The sequence below is a fragment of the Cylas formicarius genome, unplaced genomic scaffold (assembly GCF_029955315.1).
Source record: "Cylas formicarius isolate icCylForm1 unplaced genomic scaffold, icCylForm1.1 PGA_scaffold_2__14_contigs__length_35257938, whole genome shotgun sequence".
NCBI classification, from domain to species: domain Eukaryota; kingdom Metazoa; phylum Arthropoda; class Insecta; order Coleoptera; family Brentidae; genus Cylas; species Cylas formicarius.
Window position 1 is genome coordinate 20419964 of NW_026844319.1, and position 18335 is coordinate 20438298.

Sequence of the window (18335 nt, forward strand, 5' to 3'; positions counted from 1 at the left end):
CATTAACTAAATTGGAGCGAAATTAAATAAAATATCGTTAAATTTTGTTTTAGCGGGATAAACAGGTAAAAATGACGGTAACTGAGAAAGATTAATAAAGGAGAATCTTTTAAGCTTTGGTTCACCGCGGTAGGGTATTTTGACGAAGGAGGACAGAGGATGCGGAAGCAACAAAATACACTACTTACAACTTGACATTCTAGAAGTAACCAAAAACACAGTCTTCGAAGTCGACGAGTAGTTCAAACGTAACATAAGAAATAAACTGCTATATTGCCTTAACTGTTACAAGATGTAACAAAACTAAGCCAATGTAAATAAATTAAAATTGTAAAAATTTCTTTAAGTGGGCCGAGAACATTTGACTAAGTTCGCGCGTCAGCTACTTCATGAGCGTCAGTGTGCGCAGCGCAGATTCCAATCTTGAGAGCTCAATGTTCGTCTGCTTAAGCTTCTCGTCGTTCGCCTGCTGCACTTCGGTCGGCACTTTGCTAGCGTAATCGGCCACGTTAATTGCCTGTTCGAGCTTCTTTCTAGTCGCGTCCAAAAACTCAAGCTTCTTCTGAACTTTGCAAATCTCTTTGGTTGGATCGATCAGACCCTTCAGCAGCAAATGTACCTCGCACTTATCGGAAACGGTAATTATCGTGCATCCGTCGGGAGACGGCTCGTTTACGCTCGTTTTAGAGCAGTAAGCGAGCGTCTGAAGCGCCGCGGCATATTTCCAAACCATTTCCCTCGTAGCATCATCATTCGAATGCAAATACGCTGAAAAGTTTAAGGTTCCGCGTCACTTTCAACGGAAAAAATGATCCTTTACCTTCAGTTTTCGTTTTATTCGGCAAATTATAATCACTCCTTGTCGATCTAATCGCCCTCGCTACTTTTTGAACGAAATCCACCTCCTTTTCAATCTTCTCGTTCCTGAATCGTACCTCGATGTCGGGAAAAGATTCGACACAGATACTGGGTACTTTAGCCACCAATTCCGCGGGTCTGGGTAACCTCTGGTATAATTCCTCCGTTATGAAGGGCATCAGGGGAGACAGCAGCCGCAGACCGATGTGCAGGGCGCGGTACAGGGTCACCATGGACGCGTTTTTCGATTTTTCGTTGTCGCCCGCGAACACTGGTTTCAAATATTCCTAAAATTTTTTTTAATAAAAATTGGGTGCATAGAATAATTGCTTCTCGTGGATAAGTTATGTAATAACTTTTTTGAGACATACTTTCGGTGAAACTGAAAAGAACAATAGATTTTTTTTACAGTTACAGAACAAGTTATTTTTCATAATGTACACGGAAAGCGGAGTGTGATCATAGATGTTGCCTCTACAGAAAACTTGACCCTCATCGCGAGACGATGCTGCGTACTATACAGGTCAAGCGCAACTCCCTTGCAAGTCAGTCGGGAAACTGTACAGCAAAGAAATATAATAAATGAATGAATAGTGAATGTGTGTTGGTAAATAGTTGGACGAAATAAATTTCCAGTTTCGATAGGTTGTACGCGGAGTGACTCTCGTAGAATCAAATTGTCGGAAATTTGGGGTAGCATTTTTTTTTGCATCATTCAAATAGTTTTGGGAAAATCATTCTTTAATTTTATAGGTAAAAAAATAAAGAGGCTATATAAAGTTCTAAATTCTTCCACCACTATTTGAGCCAAACTTGTTTTTTGTCACACAAAAGTTTTATAGAGCACCAAACTTACCAAATAAACATCACACAAATCGTACAACCACAAGTTGTACACGGCGGTGGTGACCGAAACAAAGTCGTAACTCTCGAATCCGGTTATCACCTCTTTAACAGCCGAGCCGGCCCTGCTTAGCATCCATAGATCCATCGGGCTTTCGTCGCCAATAAGATCCTGACCGCGCGGTCCTTCAAAACTATCTGAGAAATAACTAAGAGCGAACTTTGTGGCGTTCCAAATCTTGTTGCAGAAAAACCGGTATCCCTGGATCCGCAAGATGTCCAGATTGATGTCTCGACCGGAACACATGGCGCACAGAGCGAATCTGAGGGCGTCGGTGCCACATTCCGGTATTCCCTCGGGATAGTCGCGTTTCTGTCCCGCGGTAGCTTTCTCTATCTCTTTTGGGTCCAGGTTTCCGTCGGCCAACTGCTTGTGGAGGTTCTCCAGGGAAATTCCAGATATCACATCCATGGGATCTATCACGTTGCCCAGCGATTTCGACATTTTGCGGCCGTGCGCGTCGCGAACAATCGGATGCAGATATATGTCCCTGAAAGAGAATCATCTTCGTTTTCAATGTCGTAATTTCACTCCGCCCCTGACGCAGTTTGTCAAAAAACAACAATATGTCTAGAGAAACAATTTTATTTACTCCGGAAAAAGGCCATTTCCACGAATTTTCGTTTTTTTTTTTTGGAGCTTGTTGCCCCAATTGTCGCGCGTCTTCTTGTTCAAAAATTTTTTTGTTCAGACAAACCAATTTCAAGCAAAAAAATTTTTGAAGGTACTTCGAGACTCTCGATCCCCGATAGTTTCAATAAATTTCATCTAGGGATGTAACTAACTCTCTATCAAATTTCAACTCCGCTGCTCAAGATTTTGAAGCTTACCATATGCATACTGATTTTTCAACTAGGGACATTTTTTCCAGAACGCGGACCAGTCTTTTTACAGACCACAGAAAAAAAAAAATTTCTACCTATTCTAAACTAATTTCTACTGTCATTTCGTGCTGTCCTGCAATTGGATGGTAGTATAATACTCTAAATAAAGAAACAAATAAATTATTGATATTAGTTGAAGTAAATATTTTAATTTTTTAACTTTCTTAACTTTTCAATTGGAAGTAATTTTAAAGTATTTTTTCTCAAGTTACAAATAAAGTTAATAATAATCTCACTTGAAGGGTAATTTTCCAAGCAACTTTTGCCCCATGAACACCATTCTGGCGACCCAAAAGAACAAAATATCGTGGCCTGTTTCGAGAAGGGAAGTGGGATAAAAGACGTTCAGCTCTTCGGTTTGATCGGGCCAGCCGAAAATCGAAAACGGGAACAAGGCGGACGAAAACCAAGTGTCCAGCACATCGTCGTCTTGTCTTACACTGATTTCTTCAGTTTTCAAGTTGAACTTCTTCCCCGCTTTGGCGATGGCTTCAGATTCGGAATGCGCCGAAACCCAATTGTCCTCTTCTACCTAAAATCAAGCAATGAACATGGATGGTGAGACACACTGCCAGATCTAATGAACTTACGTTCGAAATTGGAGCACCGGTACTTTTTAAACTAACAAAATAAGCAGGAATCCTGTGGCCCCACCACAACTGACGCGATATACACCAATCTCGTATGCCGTCCATCCAATGGTGCCAAGTTTTCACATGCTGTTCTGGTATGATCCTCAGTTCTTTATCCTCCACCGCTTTGCTTGCTTTCTGAGCCATTTCCGAACAATCGACATACCACTGAGGTTTGAGCATTGGTTCGATAATATCTTTGCTTCTGTTACAAATGGGTACTACCATAGGGTTGTCTTTGGTTTCCACATACAACCCGAGCTGTTTCAGGTCCTCCAGAATTTGCTTTCGGGCATTAAACCGCTTCATTCCCTGATTTGCAAATAAATTACTGCCGCTGTGGACGTAAATAAAAAAGGCACAAAGAACTTACCACGAATTTTGAGCAATTCCCGACTACATTGCCTTCGTCATCGAAAATGGTGATGAAATCAAGGTTGTGTCGTTTACCGACTTCATAATCATTGGGATCGTGGGCGGGGGTTATTTTTACCACGCCTGTACCAAAATCGAGTTCGACAAAGTCATCCACGATTATGGGAAGTTTACGGTCGCAAAACGGATGAATAACAAACTAAGACATATACATTTAATTATTAAAAATCATTCAAAAACCTACTCTATAGCGGTTACTTTTCCGTGCAAATGTTTATACCGATCGTCTTTGGGGTGAACTGCGACAGCAGTATCGCCAAGCATTGTTTCCACGCGGGTCGTCGCCACTACTAATTTTTCATTGGACCCCTCCACTTGGTATGCAAAATGTACCAAGACCCCAAACTCCACTTTCTCATTGTACCCGGGAACCGACAGCAAAGTTCTTCCAGGCAGTTCCACTTTATCAACCTAACATTTCTCTCATGTGATTCAATTACTACACAAAACAATATATTTTTTAACCTCAATGTCTGATATGGCCGACTTCAATGAGCAGGACCAATTAACCAGACGGTTTGATCTATAAATGGTTCCATTCTCATGTAACCTGATAAATGCCTCCATAACAGCCCTAGACATTTTAGGATCCATGGTAAAGGCAGCTCTATCCCAATCGTAGGAGGAGCCCATCATTTTCAGCTGATGATATATGCGAACACCCTTTCTACAAACAGAGATCAGAAAAAAATTGAAACTCAAACTTAAGTACTAACTCTTCCTTCCACTGCCACACTTTTTTAACAAATTGTTCCCGTCCTATGTCATGCCGAGTTTTTTTTTCTTCACGCCATAATTTCTTTTCTACAACTACTTGGGTCGCTATACCAGCATGGTCACATCCTGGGTTCCACAATGTCATATAACCGCTCATACGTCGCCTAATTATTAAAATTATTATTTATTTTTTAGTTGCTAATTATGCTCATCAAGTTTGAGCAAAAAACTAAAATATGTGAATTGGCCAGCTGGCGCAAGTCTACATCAAATGCACTTACCACCTAACAATTGCATCTTGAATAGCATTAGTTAGAGCATGACCCAAATGCAAAGATCCTGTTACATTTGGTGGTGGAATCACTATTACAAACTTTTTTGAAACATCTGAAATTGATTTCTTCTAAAAAGAAAACCATAATTCACTACATCACTATAAAATTTACACGTACATTATATTCCGGTTTAAAAAATCCCTGTTTTTCCCACCAAGAGTACCAAGCCTGTTCCACATATTTGGGGCTGTAAGAGTCTGGTAAAGAACAACTCACAACTTTCTTTTCACCTTCTGGGGTATCTTGTTCATATACAGCAGCTCCCTTTACTTCCTTTTTTTTCTCTTTCTTCTGTAAAAACAACGTCCATATATCGAACATCTGCTAGAACTATGCCTACCTCAACATCTTTTTTAGGAGCCGCGATTTGTTGTTTTTCCAATTTCTGCTTCAATTTGTCTAGTTTTGCCTGCTTTTTGGCTTCTTTTTCTAACTGCTTCGCAGTTTTTGGAGGTGCGACATCTCCGTTTTGAATATTCCCTGTTTCGTGTTCCATTATCTCTTTAACTTAAACTTTTTAAATGTGGCACACAAATATTGACGTTACAATAGGTTGCATCATTTGAATGTTAACCTCAAAAATTATCCTCTGTATTCTTCTTAAAGTTATGGGTTATTACTTCCTAAGTAGTACCACAATGGTGGCACTGACCACTAGCACAGTAGTGCTAGTGGTAAGTGCGTTTGGCAGTCAGATGCTAGCAATATGGGCTAATTGTTATGAAGAAGATGAGTAAGCTAAAAAAGTAAAGACGAAAAAGAACATGAGAAGATGGGAAAAGCATTGCAGTATCTCATATTCAGAGGATTGACGCATTGATAATAATTGATATGTTATAATCTCAGCTTTGTTCTTATTTTTAAAAAAAGAAGAGTATTCTCCGAAGTTAAGATTTTTATTCTTTTTTGAGTTGTTAAAGAAGAGAAGAGAGAGCAATACTCTCTAATGACTATTATTTGCGTATTTGAAAATATGTGTATGGGAAAATGAATACAACTCGGCAACAATGTACAACAGTCAAACATTTAACACCTTCCTAAAAACCGTGAAATGCAAAAAATGCAAAAATTGAAGTTACAAAAAAATGAACGCTAAATATTCACTATTTCCTTTTTTAAACAGCTCCGGTTGTATTAGAGGATCATTGACGGTTAATATTGTTGTGTGCAATTAAAATCAAGTCGAGACTAAGAAAGTTACACCCAGATTATGCTGACGAAACGTATATCCGCAGGGTTTTTCATAAAAGTTAGGCAATAAAAAAACATATTATGGATTTTCCCGCAAAAGTTTATTAACATTGCTTAATTTTATTGCAGCATTAAATAAATACTTTAAAAATCAAATAACTTACCACAGGTGTGCTATTTTAAAAAAATACCTACTTTGGCCAGTTGGTCCGTACCGACTAGTAAAGTCCTAATTTAAAATTTTTGCTAGTTATGGTTTATGTACAACAGATCGACGAAGTTCTCGATGAAATGCGCTGAATATTAAGTACTATAAATTAATTAGCACAGACTTAGCTAGATAGCTTTTAAATTTTTTTAATATTTTAAACAAAAAGCAATTTAAAATCAGATATCCTATAGAATAGAATAATTCTATAACATTAACCGGGGATAAAGTATTATATAGTTCAGTTATTAGCAATAATAATTATTAAATAAACAGTTCAAAAATTACAAATATTCATTTCAGTACTTAAATTTAAATGAAGTTTTCTTAAGTAACTTCAATACTCTCTAATGAGTATTATTTGCCACATTGGTTTGTAGTATTACTGGTCGAAAAATTGTGGGACACTCCGTGTTACAGTGGATAAACCATAGAAAACAGGAAATCAACAAGTGTCACTGAATTAAATCACGGAATACATATACTAATCAACAGTGTGCCAAAACTCAAAAGATTAATTAAAATTAAATATCAATATCAATATATTTATTAAGCCGCAGTAATCCTGCAATTTACGTAGATGAAGAAATTTTAATTGTGGTCACCAGTTGATTTCTACCTGCACAGTGTTGCCACACTACTATATTTATTCGATGTAAATATGAAATTGTCAAAATCGCAAACTTGAGGTTATATAAAATTGCCCATTTCATTTCAAATTCTTCTTCTTCAAAATCTTCAATCCAAATAAATTCGCATTTATTTCAAAATATACCGTAATAAAATTTACATCCTCTTTTTCACTTTGACCTTAACAAATGAATATTATGTGTCAAAAATAAGATCGAATTTTAATAAGTGTTAGCGGGATATTTTTACCCTAGCAAAAATTGAAGGGATTAAAAAACAGCTTTTTTTTTAGTGGTGATGTTTTATTTAATTATTGTAACAAGGTAACAGCAATGGCAATTTTATATTCCAAAACAATGTGTTTATAAAAAGTATAGCAAATTATCAGCAGAAATTCTATTATGACAGATTCAAAAATCAAATTCTTAAAAAAAAAATCGTAAATTCTAAATACTAAAATTTAATTTTTTTTATTTGTCAAAATCATAGAAAGCACGTTTTAATTCCAAAAATCAAAAATAAACTGAAGGAATACAAAAAATTACACCACAAAGAAATGAAAATACGTTGCTGTCAGCTTTATGTCTAATTCTTAGTTTCGTCAACTAACAATTTTAATATCCCTGACTCCCATCTATTACAAACTGCAGTATTACCAATCTTTGATTTTATGTTCGCTCCGTGCAGCAGTGTTTACAACGTCCGACCTTGGAATACTGAAATCTGCTGATTATTATTCTTTTTCTTCATTTTGTGTGCAAATCATAATGGTGCCAATAATTAATTCTTATATCGAAGTCATGATTTTCTAGGGAAAGGCGTAGGTAAATACATTGCGTTTTGGGTTGTTTTAATGTACTGGTAGGATTTCTTTCCTTTTAATTGGATTTTTTTACGTTTTATGTCGTCGCGTTCTGAAGGTTTTTATAAGGGCTTGGTTTTTGTAAAAAAAACTTTGTTTAAGCTAATTAACGCTCTGCAATTCGCTTTTCCGCACTGAAAAGCTTCTACTTCTGATAAAAATTTTATAACATGAAGGTTTATTTTTGGGGTTAACAATGCTGCATGCCAATAGGTATGTGGGCAGTATTTCTAACTAAAGACTTTATGGGGCCATTTCCGAATATTTTTAATTTTAAATTTTCGATCACACGTTGCTCTGTATTGAGACAAAAAGCATATTATGTCGTTCAATATAGGCATGCTTTGTTCCAGATTCAAGCAAAGCAAATTATGCTTGAAGTAGACGGGGATCCGCGAATCGCATTTAATTAGAATGGCAGAATCATGTCCTTTAAAAGGCAACCAGTTTGATGATTTGTGTTCCATCAGTCGTGATTTGGAACTTTCAAAGCAAGACTGTACCAGCCCAAGTCCCACAGAGACCGTATGTATCGTCGATGCTCTCTATTCAGAAAATACAGCAGGAACGTCGCAAAACCAGCTTGATCAACCGCTAGAACTGTTCAACAAAATTGTAATCCGTGATGAAAATTTGGACAAGAACATATTTCTAAATGAACTTGGCCTAGTGGAAGAGTGTGAAGATGACAACAGCATAGGCAAGGAAGAAGCTTGGGGAGATTGTGTTGAGGAAATACAAGATGACGTCGAGAATGTAAGGGTAAGCTGGGTTACTGTACTGTAAATCCTATTGGTATAATTTTAGGATGAGGACGAGAGCAGTTACGAGGATCTAATTCCAAACGTCAGCCATTCAACCACTCCCAAAAGCTCTTTGATAAAGCGAAATGATCCTGATTATATAGAAAGAAGTCTGGTAAGTCTTGCATTCACAATAGACCAAAGTGTTATTGTTGGGTGTTACATGATGACAAGTTATTTTTTGCGGACACAGTATCAGGCTTGCGGATGACGCATTGTCTAATCTTCTCGCTGAGTTTTCCTTTTGATCATATAAGTTAGACGTGATTGCGTTTTTTGGAGTAACCCCCTCCAAATTGTTACAGAGAAAGAGAAAGCTGGACATCCAGAATGGTTTTCCTAGCAAGAAGGCGACCTCAGAACGCAAGGCGGACGAAGGGTTTGCCACTAATACTCAAAGTGCCTCTGGAACGCCCCGCGGCGGTGCGGTAACACCCGGCGGCCGTTCCCGGTCCACAATACCGACCAAAGACAATCCCCCACCTGAAATGTCCAACTGGTTGGCCCAGTTCAGCGTGTGGTCCAACGCTGAAAGAATCATGGCTATAACTGAGCTTATTGCGAGGTAAATAAGACTTCCAATAGCTGTTAGATTAGTAAACCTGAACTTTTTCCCATTTGCTTTCTCAAAGGTGATCTCCATACAACTCGAAAATTGAATGGGGAAATCTTTAACTTGATACTAGCCATGTGGGTTGACACGGTGAGTCCAAAAGATGGATATACCTGTAAATTGACAGTTTCTCTATATGAATTATCCCTTTTTAATTTTCGCTCTCGATTTTTATTTAAAAAATAATATATTTTATTTATGTTAGACAGATTTTCACATATATCGTTGAAATTTGGTATCTAGTAGATAAAAACATCATATTTGCACAAAAAAGAGGTGCCCTGTACTCATTTCTTTCTCCCCAAATTCAACTACCTGTCCTCTAATTTTTTCATTGTACATCCATGGTATTGAAGTTTGTCTTCATTAATAAACTTGCATAATTTTTTGCCTCTCTTGTTTATTTTTACTAACAATTGCAGTTTTTGAGGTGTTTTCATCATGAAAATGAAATAATAAAGAAATACTCATACATATATGCATACTGTAATTAATAATATTAATAAATGCAACATTCGTAGCGATCCTATTGGACCAAAAAATGAAAACGAAACAAGGTTTTTTTTTGTAGATATTTTAAGTTCTCTTTGTTCTGGGTTTAGAATTTAATGAACCAATTTTAATACTTCAGGATTTTTTAATGGGTTAATTAATAATGGCAATGTTAAAATTTAGTAATCAATCAGTGTACAATATTTCCAAAAAGGATATTTTCTATTGAAAATAAAATAGAAAATACCGCTAAGAAATTTGGAGGGTATGCAGCAGTATGTATTTAATGCCGGTTTGACAGTCCTAAAAGTGTAACCAACAGGACAATTATACAGAGATTTATAAATAAAAATGTTTCAGACCCGAAGCGAAAATGAAAAGTACCATAACAAAAGTTCCATTATTTCAACACAAAGAATCTGTCATTAACGGGTCGGCCACCTTTTTGTCTCACCCTGTATATCAAGTACCTATATAAGAATTGCTTTGAAGGCCCACTGTGACTTTTCATGTTTGGCCATTTATTTTTGTTGCCAGATGTGAGCCAACCCAAGTGCGTCACATGATGCAGGTGATCGAGCCGCAGTTCCAAAGAGATTTCATATCGTTGTTACCGAAGGAGCTGGCGCTGAAGGTGTTGTCGTTCTTGGAACCAAAAGATCTGCTGCGGGCTGCTCAGACGTGCCAGAGTTGGCGGGTCCTTGCGGAAGACAACCTTCTGTGGAAGGAAAAATGCAAAAGGGCGGGCATGGAGGAGATACCGAAACGGCGGTCCAGTCCCAGGTCGCCCCGGACGCACCTGTCGCCGTGGAAGGCCGCTTACATGAGGCAGCATGCGATAGAGACCAACTGGCGTTCCAAACCCATACGGACGGCCAAGACGCTAAAGGGACACGACGATCATGTCATCACTTGCCTACAGTTTTCCGACAACAAAATAGTGAGCGGCTCCGATGATAATACCTTGAAGGTGTGGTCTGCAGTAACCGGAAAGGTCAGCAGCAGTTTTTTTTTTCAAGTTTATATCAGATGCAGAGACTTGTCGCCAACAATTTCAAATTTTAAAATTGTTTATATGGGCCCCTTTGCATGTTGTTTGTCCTTTGAGCGCCATTAAGCAGTCATTAGCGTAGAGCACCATCCTATTAACATTTTTCCCTGAAATTCCAATCTGCAGCAAATAGATAATTTTTTATGTGAATTTTGAATAATCAATCAATTTTTCTAATTTCCAGCTTTACCACATATATACAGGGTGTTTGAAAGTTGTAGGCAAGTCGTTAGAACTACTGGTATGGACTTCTATTGCCATGTTTCCATTAATGTGCATCTCCAACCATTATTAAGAGAGTCCATTGCTTGGAAAAATAGAAAATATTTTAAAAAAACATGCTTTCCTATTATCTCCTGTATTTATCCATGGGCAACCTTTATAACAATAACAATAATTTAAAATTTGTAATTAACCGCTTCGAGGTTTTCAGCCATTGCTTGAATTTGTTATCCTCTACCCCATGCTTATTGATTCCCGTATTTAATTTATTTATTATTAATTTACTGTAATCATCTACAAAAATACCTTAACCTATCCCTGTCCCGCCATAAAAAAGTAATACATTTACATTTTAAATCATCGATTTAATTCGTTGGTTGTCTAAAACTATTATTTGTTGAATAAGTGCAAACCTTCCCTATACAACAGGAAAAAATGAGAATAAAAAACTTTTTAATGATCTGGGTGAATACGAAATTTCACTGTGTATTAAAGAAGGTAGGATTATTAAAAATAATTTAGTCGGATTTTTGAAATAATTTTTTTTTAATATGTATCTTTACTTGATTAATGTATTAAATTTCCAGTTTTGGTTGACCAAAACTATTTAATAGTAACCAAAATATATTTTTAACTAAGCAGAGTATCAAATTGATTACGTAAATTTGAAACGTAAAATTTTAAATTCAAATTGCATATAAATTAACTTGTTTTTGTAAATGATTATTATAAACGAGTGTTACGGAAAAGCCTGAATTGATAAGAATAATAATGAAACCTTACCCAGAGTGATAGATAGTGATAGCAAAAATGATGAAGTAGTTAGATGATTCATTTTTAAAAAATCAGAAAAATTGGGATAAAATGCAAGGGGACAAGAGTTTGTTAAGTATGGTCAATCAATTATTTACGTGCTTTACTAAACTCTTTATAAAACATTTGACTTCCTTAAGTTCCATTTTTGATAGGGTGCGAATGGATAGAAATAGGATGTTTAAAACTGAGTCAGTGAGTTGGCAACATCGCAATAAAATTCAAAAATAATAATTACTGTGTCGTATAAAACTTTCTGGGAGTACTCAATATACATTTTTGTATTGTCATGCTTTGTCATGATTCAAAGTACTTTTAAAATGTCGGCTTTATGCAACACTCGTTAAAACATATGAACAAGTATAGCCGAGCAACACCAAAAATATACCTTTTTGTTAACGCAGTGTCTGAGGACATTGGTCGGTCACACGGGCGGCGTATGGTCGTCCCAAATGTCGGGCAACATCATCATTAGCGGCAGCACCGATCGCACCCTGAAGGTTTGGGATGCGGACACGGGTGTGTGTCGTCACACCCTGTATGGGCATACGTCCTGAAGGTTTGGGATGCGGACACGGGTGTGTGTCGTCACACCCTGTATGGGCATACGTCGACGGTCCGCTGCATGCACCTGCACGGTAACAAAGTGGTGAGCGGTTCCAGGGATGCGACGCTCCGGGTATGGAACATAGAGAACGGCGAATTTTTACATGTGCTCGTCGGACACATGGCTGCCGTCAGGTGCGTACAGTATGACGGTAAACTGGTCGTTTCGGGCGCCTACGACTGCATGGTCAAAGTTTGGAAACCTGAGACTGAAGAGTGCTTGCATACGCTTCAGGGCCACACCAATCGCGTGTACTCCCTCCAGGTATGTTATGTTGGTTTTGGTTAATGACGCGATGATGTGATGCACACAAGATCCAGATTTAAAGAGTGGATGGATAATATCAAAGTTCGCTGAATAATAAACGCATAAATATAGTTTGGATGATAAAATAAAATATTAACGTTTGACGGAAACGAATTGTTGACAGGATTACTTGGTTCGCTTTGTGTTCAATAAAATACAGGGTGCGGCAAAATGATAGTTACTATTTGGGATGTTAATAAAAATCAAACTCCATAAAGCAAACATTTTTTATTAATTATTTTTGAAATGTACATTTTATGCCATTTAGGAACGTTATTTTAGCATATCAAAATATCGATCTCCATTGACTGTTACCGTTATTCCATCTTCTTCGAAAAAGTGACGACCCCACACGCCGAACCCCGAGATTGCAGATCAGACGGTGACTTTTGGACTGTGAAGAGGTCGCTCATGAAGTACCATTTGCTAACCAATTACGAAAATTTTGCTTATTTACGGTACCCGAGAGGTGAAAGTGAGCTTCATCGCTAGACATGAATACGGCGCCTCTGGAAATGTTTTGAAGAATATCCCGGCATAAAATTGTACGGGTTTCAAAATCTCTTGCGCTTAATTCCTGCACTACAATCATTTTGTACGGATGCATTTGGAGTGAGTTGTGTAAAATTCTTCGAACACTTCTATCGGGAATTCCCAAAGCAGCTGCATGCTGACGAGTTGAACGCCTTGGAGACTGTTTGCATTCACAGGTCGGCCAGTAGATTTTCGGTTAAGCGCAGAACCTGTTTCCCTGAAGTGTAAAACCCACCGACGAATTGTTCTTCCATACTGATTACGAAAGGCGCGCTGCGTCGCTATTACAGATTCCCCATTTATAATAAACTAACGCGAGTGCTTACACAGTGTTGCCGGTTTTACAAACCGAACAACCACTATTTGAAATCCTAAATACCTTTTTGCCGCACCCTGTATGAACCATTTTCCTCTTGTAAACTGTAGCAGGTTCGGGTTGGTAGTCGCGATTGTAGCTTGGGGTTAAGCAACCTTCATATTATTCTGTAAACTTTGGTAATATGTACAAAGTGTCAGCATAGATCGTTTTTATAAAAATTTTAATATAAAGAGCCTTAAGTGCTTAACTTTAAAATACAGCTCGTCAAAATTTTACTATTAAACAGCGCAGCTATTTAAAATTACGTAACAGGGGAATTTTTTATGTGAGAAATGCAAATTCATTCGCATTTTGGATATCACTAGCCGAGGGGGCACATTTTTCAAATTTATTGCTTGAATGTGAATAATAAAAAAAAATATATCTTCCATCCTTTTTTATGTCAAACGTATTACATTGAAACAATAGAGAGCAAGATAATAAAAACGAATTCTTAAAACCAAGCAAAAAATTGGAAATTTTGTATCCAAGCAAACACTCCCGAGAAATTAAAAATAATAACATAACTTAATCTAAACAGGCTCGAATGTGCATCGGATTAGGCCTTACGTTATATAATGCGGATATTGTTGGCATTACCCTATGATTACTTAGTAAAAGGTTTGAGGTGATTGTCGAGTCCCGGTTCCTTAAGGAATTGGAGAATTCCGATCGCCAAGTGAGACGAACCGCACGATGAGGGTTACAAAATAACCATGAAACATACATCTTGGAGTTGTTATCGAAAACCTTGTAATTATCTAGTGAGTTTTTTTAACGAAGGTTAGGTTTGTCAAGACAATCTCAGACAATTTCCTAAAATTTTCAATACTCTAACCTTTTTGCCCTGATGGAGACATATTAATAACAGAAACAGTCCAAAAATAGTCGCAAATTCAAAATTATTTGCATATTGGCTGAAAAATTTAGAAGAAGAAACGTTAATATCTTAAAAGTTTAGTTGTCCAAACTATAGGAAGGAAATGTGTAAGCCCACCAACGTCGCTCAAACAACCGCCACAGCTTATATCATCGAAGAGTGCGAAAAAGTAAGGACAGAGATAGACTATGATTCGCCACGGGCGGAGAGTGTTCTTTTTTCTTTTTGTTAGGGTTTCGTTCCTTTAGGCGATTTGCTAAATATAAGGTATGATTTAAGTTGTCAACAATAATTTTAAGACGGCGTTACATAATGTGCGATCAAATTAGGCAGAGCAATTTAGCGGGTGGTTTGTGTTTCCTTTAAGTTCGACGGCGTGCACGTGGTCAGCGGTTCGCTGGACACGAGCATCCGAGTGTGGGACGTCGAGACCGGCGCCTGCAAACATACGCTTATGGGTCACCAGTCCCTCACCTCGGGCATGGAACTACGCAACAACATCCTGGTGTCGGGCAACGCCGATTCCACGGTCAAGGTGTGGGACATTGTGACCGGCCAGTGCCTCCAGACTCTTTCAGGTAGCTTTCGATTAGTTCATTCAAAAATCAGGTGGTTTTCATTAGCCGTTTTTAGGACCGTACAAGCACCAGTCAGCCGTAACTTGCCTCCAGTTCAACAACCGGTTTGTGATAACGTCATCGGATGACGGGACGGTAAAACTGTGGGACGTCCGTACGGGCGAGTTCATTAGGAACCTAGTGGCGTTGGCCAGTGGCGGTTCGGGCGGGGTCGTGTGGCGTATACGGGCAAACGAGACTAAACTGGTGTGCGCGGTGGGCAGCCGTAACGGCACAGAAGAAACCAAACTGTTAGTGCTGGACTTTGACGTGGACCAGTCGAATTGCGGCACCATCGCCTGTAGGTAATCGAAGTAAACGAAACTAAAGACTTAAACAATTTTTTATGTGTACAAGTGCGGGTGAATGTGTTTTTTTCTTTCTCTACTTTTCGTCATATAAACGCTGCAGTGGCGGGTATAAACTAGATCGAGTAAGGAATCAAGACATTTTTAGTAACGACAGAGGAATGTTCACGTTCCGCGGTTTTCACCATCTTGGTCTGGCGTAGCCCCTAAACTGCGCGATGTTAAAGTTTTCGTTGACAAAATTGTTTTAGCGAATTTTTCGTACGTTAAATTCTTTTTCGACCTCTCCCTCTTAAATAGTGCAATAAAGCAGGAGGTTTGTCCAGTGGGTGTATATATATATTTTTTTCATTTTTATCGTGGGAGCCCAAAGTTTCAGACCACACTTTTACGGTGTAAAGAGAAGCATAGTGCCATTTATGATTATATGAACGTTTTGTTCGTTAGGTTGGTGTATTAGGCGGAGTAACGCGACCCATATTTTCTTCATTTATTTATTTTTTTTTTTTGTAATTTAAAAAGTCAAATGTATTTTGATGTAAAAACTTACCGAATATACTCATCTTGTTTTATTTTACCTGCTCGTTTTATTTCGGAGGGGTGCGTAATTTGAATGGAGTTGGGTTTTGCGTGGGTAAAAAAATTCCATGTTTGCTTTTTTGCTTTTGCTCAACTTGGAACAGCTGGGAAGTCCAAAATGAAAAAAAATACTTTAACGCTATAATAAAGATAAAGTAACTGCCCTGTCACTATTACAGTACCTAAACAAGTACTAAAGACTTACAATACTACCACGCAAGTTGACTAGACTGTTCCTACTCCTATTCTATCTGCGCTGCATCCTTGTCCTTTATGGCCTAAGAGCTCTAAGAGTGTTTAACGAAAACTGGGTTAGACTAATATGACATAAATTCTTCGGTTGGACATAGTGCGCACGCCCGTCTTTGGATTAAAAACAATTCGTGTTTGCCTCCAGGAGAGTGGTATGCATGCCAGGCCCCGCGAAGGAAGGGTAGTTTGGTACAGCAGTCCCATTATGATATCTCCTGCCACCTAAAGCACTGGGAGAATGGAGGAGTCTACTACTACAGATTTTTCCCTTTTCTCTTTTTAATGAGGCTTTTGAACCTTCTTTGGGAATCTTTGCAGAGCTTCCAATCCCTCGGTTCGTTGGAGTTAAAAGTGCAGTTTAACTTGCTTCGAGTTTTCCGGCGTAACTCTTCCGGTTCACCATTCCACCATGGTATTGGGTTCTCCCGCTTGACAAAGTTAAGAAGACACTGCTCTCGATTGTTAGGCTTAAAGTCAGCAAGTTTTCTTGACCAGCTGCAATACTAAATAGTATTTCTTTCTAACGAGGATATGGCTCCTGAACTTTGCGAATGAGCCGAATATTTCCCTTATGCTCTCTTAGTGAGCGATTCTGGCTTGTGTTCGTTAAGATATTCAATATTACCCAAAATTCCTAGCTTAGAATATGAAAATGAGCTTGGGCAAGATGTATTTTTAGTAGCGACTGATTTGACGAGACCCAAGTTTCGCTTTACCCACCGCTTGTGAAAACCAGAAAACAGTTCTGACAAAAACGAAGTTGGTTAAGGCTTTCGCGGCCCGTTGATAAGCTATTATCTTCATTCGGGTTTAAAGGCCGTCGTCGATTGGAATTACTTCCTAACGTTTCGCTAGCACGAGTGGCGAGCTTCTTCAGAGGTCCTTCCATCTCCGATGTTGGACGTAGACACTACATCGGAGATGGAAGGACCTCTGAAGAAGCTCGCCACTCGTGCTAGCGAAACGTTAGGAAGTAATTCCAATCGACGACGGCCTTTAAACCCGAATGAAGATAATAGCTTAAAAACGAAGTTGCTCAGTGCACTTCTCAGATACTAGTTGTGCCATTTTTGATTCAACTTTCACACATTTTATGAGAACAGTCGCTTGAGAAGATAATTGTGTACCTTAGTAAAACCATAAAGTTAATAGAGCTAGCTAATCGGGTACATCACTCTCATCGTGAATCGTACTGAACACTGACAAATTCGGAATTCGTCACGCTTAAATACAATTGGATACAAATTTCTCTGTTAGGTGTCAATCCTAACATCAAAGAGTACAATTCTGATAATCTTGACCACAGACGTCTAATTAAAAGAGACCCTATAAACCATTCATAAAATTCTCTTTGTTGTGATGCCAATGTAGGAATTATGCCATAGAACGAGTGGGATGAGGAGTGTTGCCTAAAAACAATGGCAGCTATGGTAACCACGCAAGGTGGGAGAAAAAATGTATAGCATCACGTTAAAATAAAAATAATACCATTATTAGTATATTATGCAACAACTGCGGTGATAGTATATTATGCAACAAGTGAGGTAATAGTATATTATATAACAAGTGCGGTAAACGCCATTTGACTCAGGAGTTTTTAATAAACGAGTGAGTTAAAAAGTTTTTCTACTCCCGTCCGTAAAATACCTAATTACCCACCGATCTAGCGTGCGGGAAGCATCACTTGACCACGTTAATTTCGTTTTCTATGAATCGCAGCCACTTCGGACATTTCCGGGATTTTACCGCACGGATTTTGGAGCAATCGGATGTTTTCGAAGATATTTCCCACGCTTTGAATTTTGACGTTTGTCAATTCTGACGGTCATGTTAGTGAATGTATTCGTGTTTTTTTGCGAAAATGGACCCAAAAACTAACGGTCGTAGAAAAAATATAGTATGCAACACGTTCGGTAAACTTTTTAACTCACTCGTTTATTAAAACTCGCTCCGCTACGCTCCGCTCGTGTAAAAAACATCGAGAGTCAAATGCCGTTTAACGCACTTGTTGCATAATATACTATTACCGAACGTGTTGCATGCTATACTTTTTCTACGACCGTTAGTTTTTGGGTACATTTTCGCAAAACAACACGAATACATTCACTGTCAGAATTGACAAACGTCAAAATTCAAAGCGTGGGAAATATCTCCGAAAACATCCGGTTGCTCCCAAATCCGTGCGGTAAAATCCCTGAAATGTCCGAAGTGGCTCGGATTCATGCGAAATGAAACTGACGTGGT

The 18335-nt window shown here is 38.3% G+C and overlaps 2 protein-coding genes across 2 annotated transcripts; one reads left to right on the plus strand and one right to left on the minus strand.

Annotated features, from left to right (window-relative positions):
* Window positions 1-254: 254 nt before the first annotated feature.
* LOC132697862 (valine--tRNA ligase) lies at window positions 255-5455 on the minus strand. The gene is made up of 12 exons (XM_060663574.1): window positions 5106-5455; window positions 4883-5056; window positions 4712-4833; window positions 4430-4594; window positions 4179-4380; window positions 3912-4124; window positions 3652-3852; window positions 3237-3590; window positions 2883-3178; window positions 1715-2252; window positions 821-1145; window positions 255-768 (listed from the first exon to the last, which is right to left on the minus strand). The coding sequence occupies exons 1-12, from the start codon at window positions 5259-5261 to the stop codon at window positions 383-385; spliced, it is 3132 nt and encodes a 1043-aa protein (XP_060519557.1). The 5' UTR covers window positions 5262-5455; the 3' UTR covers window positions 255-382.
* A 2024-nt stretch (window positions 5456-7479) lies between these two features.
* Window positions 7480-15828, plus strand: LOC132698336 (F-box/WD repeat-containing protein 7). The gene is made up of 9 exons (XM_060664337.1): window positions 7480-7618; window positions 8010-8412; window positions 8464-8574; window positions 8765-9024; window positions 10102-10558; window positions 12055-12150; window positions 12210-12521; window positions 14703-14913; window positions 14969-15828. The coding sequence occupies exons 2-9, from the start codon at window positions 8071-8073 to the stop codon at window positions 15259-15261; spliced, it is 2082 nt and encodes a 693-aa protein (XP_060520320.1). The 5' UTR covers window positions 7480-7618; window positions 8010-8070; the 3' UTR covers window positions 15262-15828.
* Window positions 15829-18335: the final 2507 nt, after the last annotated feature.

Coding starts and splice junctions, on each gene's coding strand:
- LOC132697862 (XM_060663574.1), bottom strand. CDS start 5,261: ATGGAACACGAAACAGGGAATATTCAAAACGGAGATGTCGCACCTCCA. Junction 4,125..4,178: donor CGGCCATATCAGACATTGAG/GTTAAAAAATAT, acceptor GAGAAATGTTAG/GTTGATAAAGTGGAACTGCC. Junction 1,146..1,714: donor ATTTGTGTGATGTTTATTTG/GTAAGTTTGGTG, acceptor AAAAAATTTTAG/GAATATTTGAAACCAGTGTT.
- LOC132698336 (XM_060664337.1), top strand. CDS start 8,071: ATGGCAGAATCATGTCCTTTAAAAGGCAACCAGTTTGATGATTTGTGT. Junction 12,151..12,209: donor GCACCGATCGCACCCTGAAG/GTTTGGGATGCG, acceptor TACGTCCTGAAG/GTTTGGGATGCGGACACGGG. Junction 14,914..14,968: donor GTGCCTCCAGACTCTTTCAG/GTAGCTTTCGAT, acceptor AGCCGTTTTTAG/GACCGTACAAGCACCAGTCA.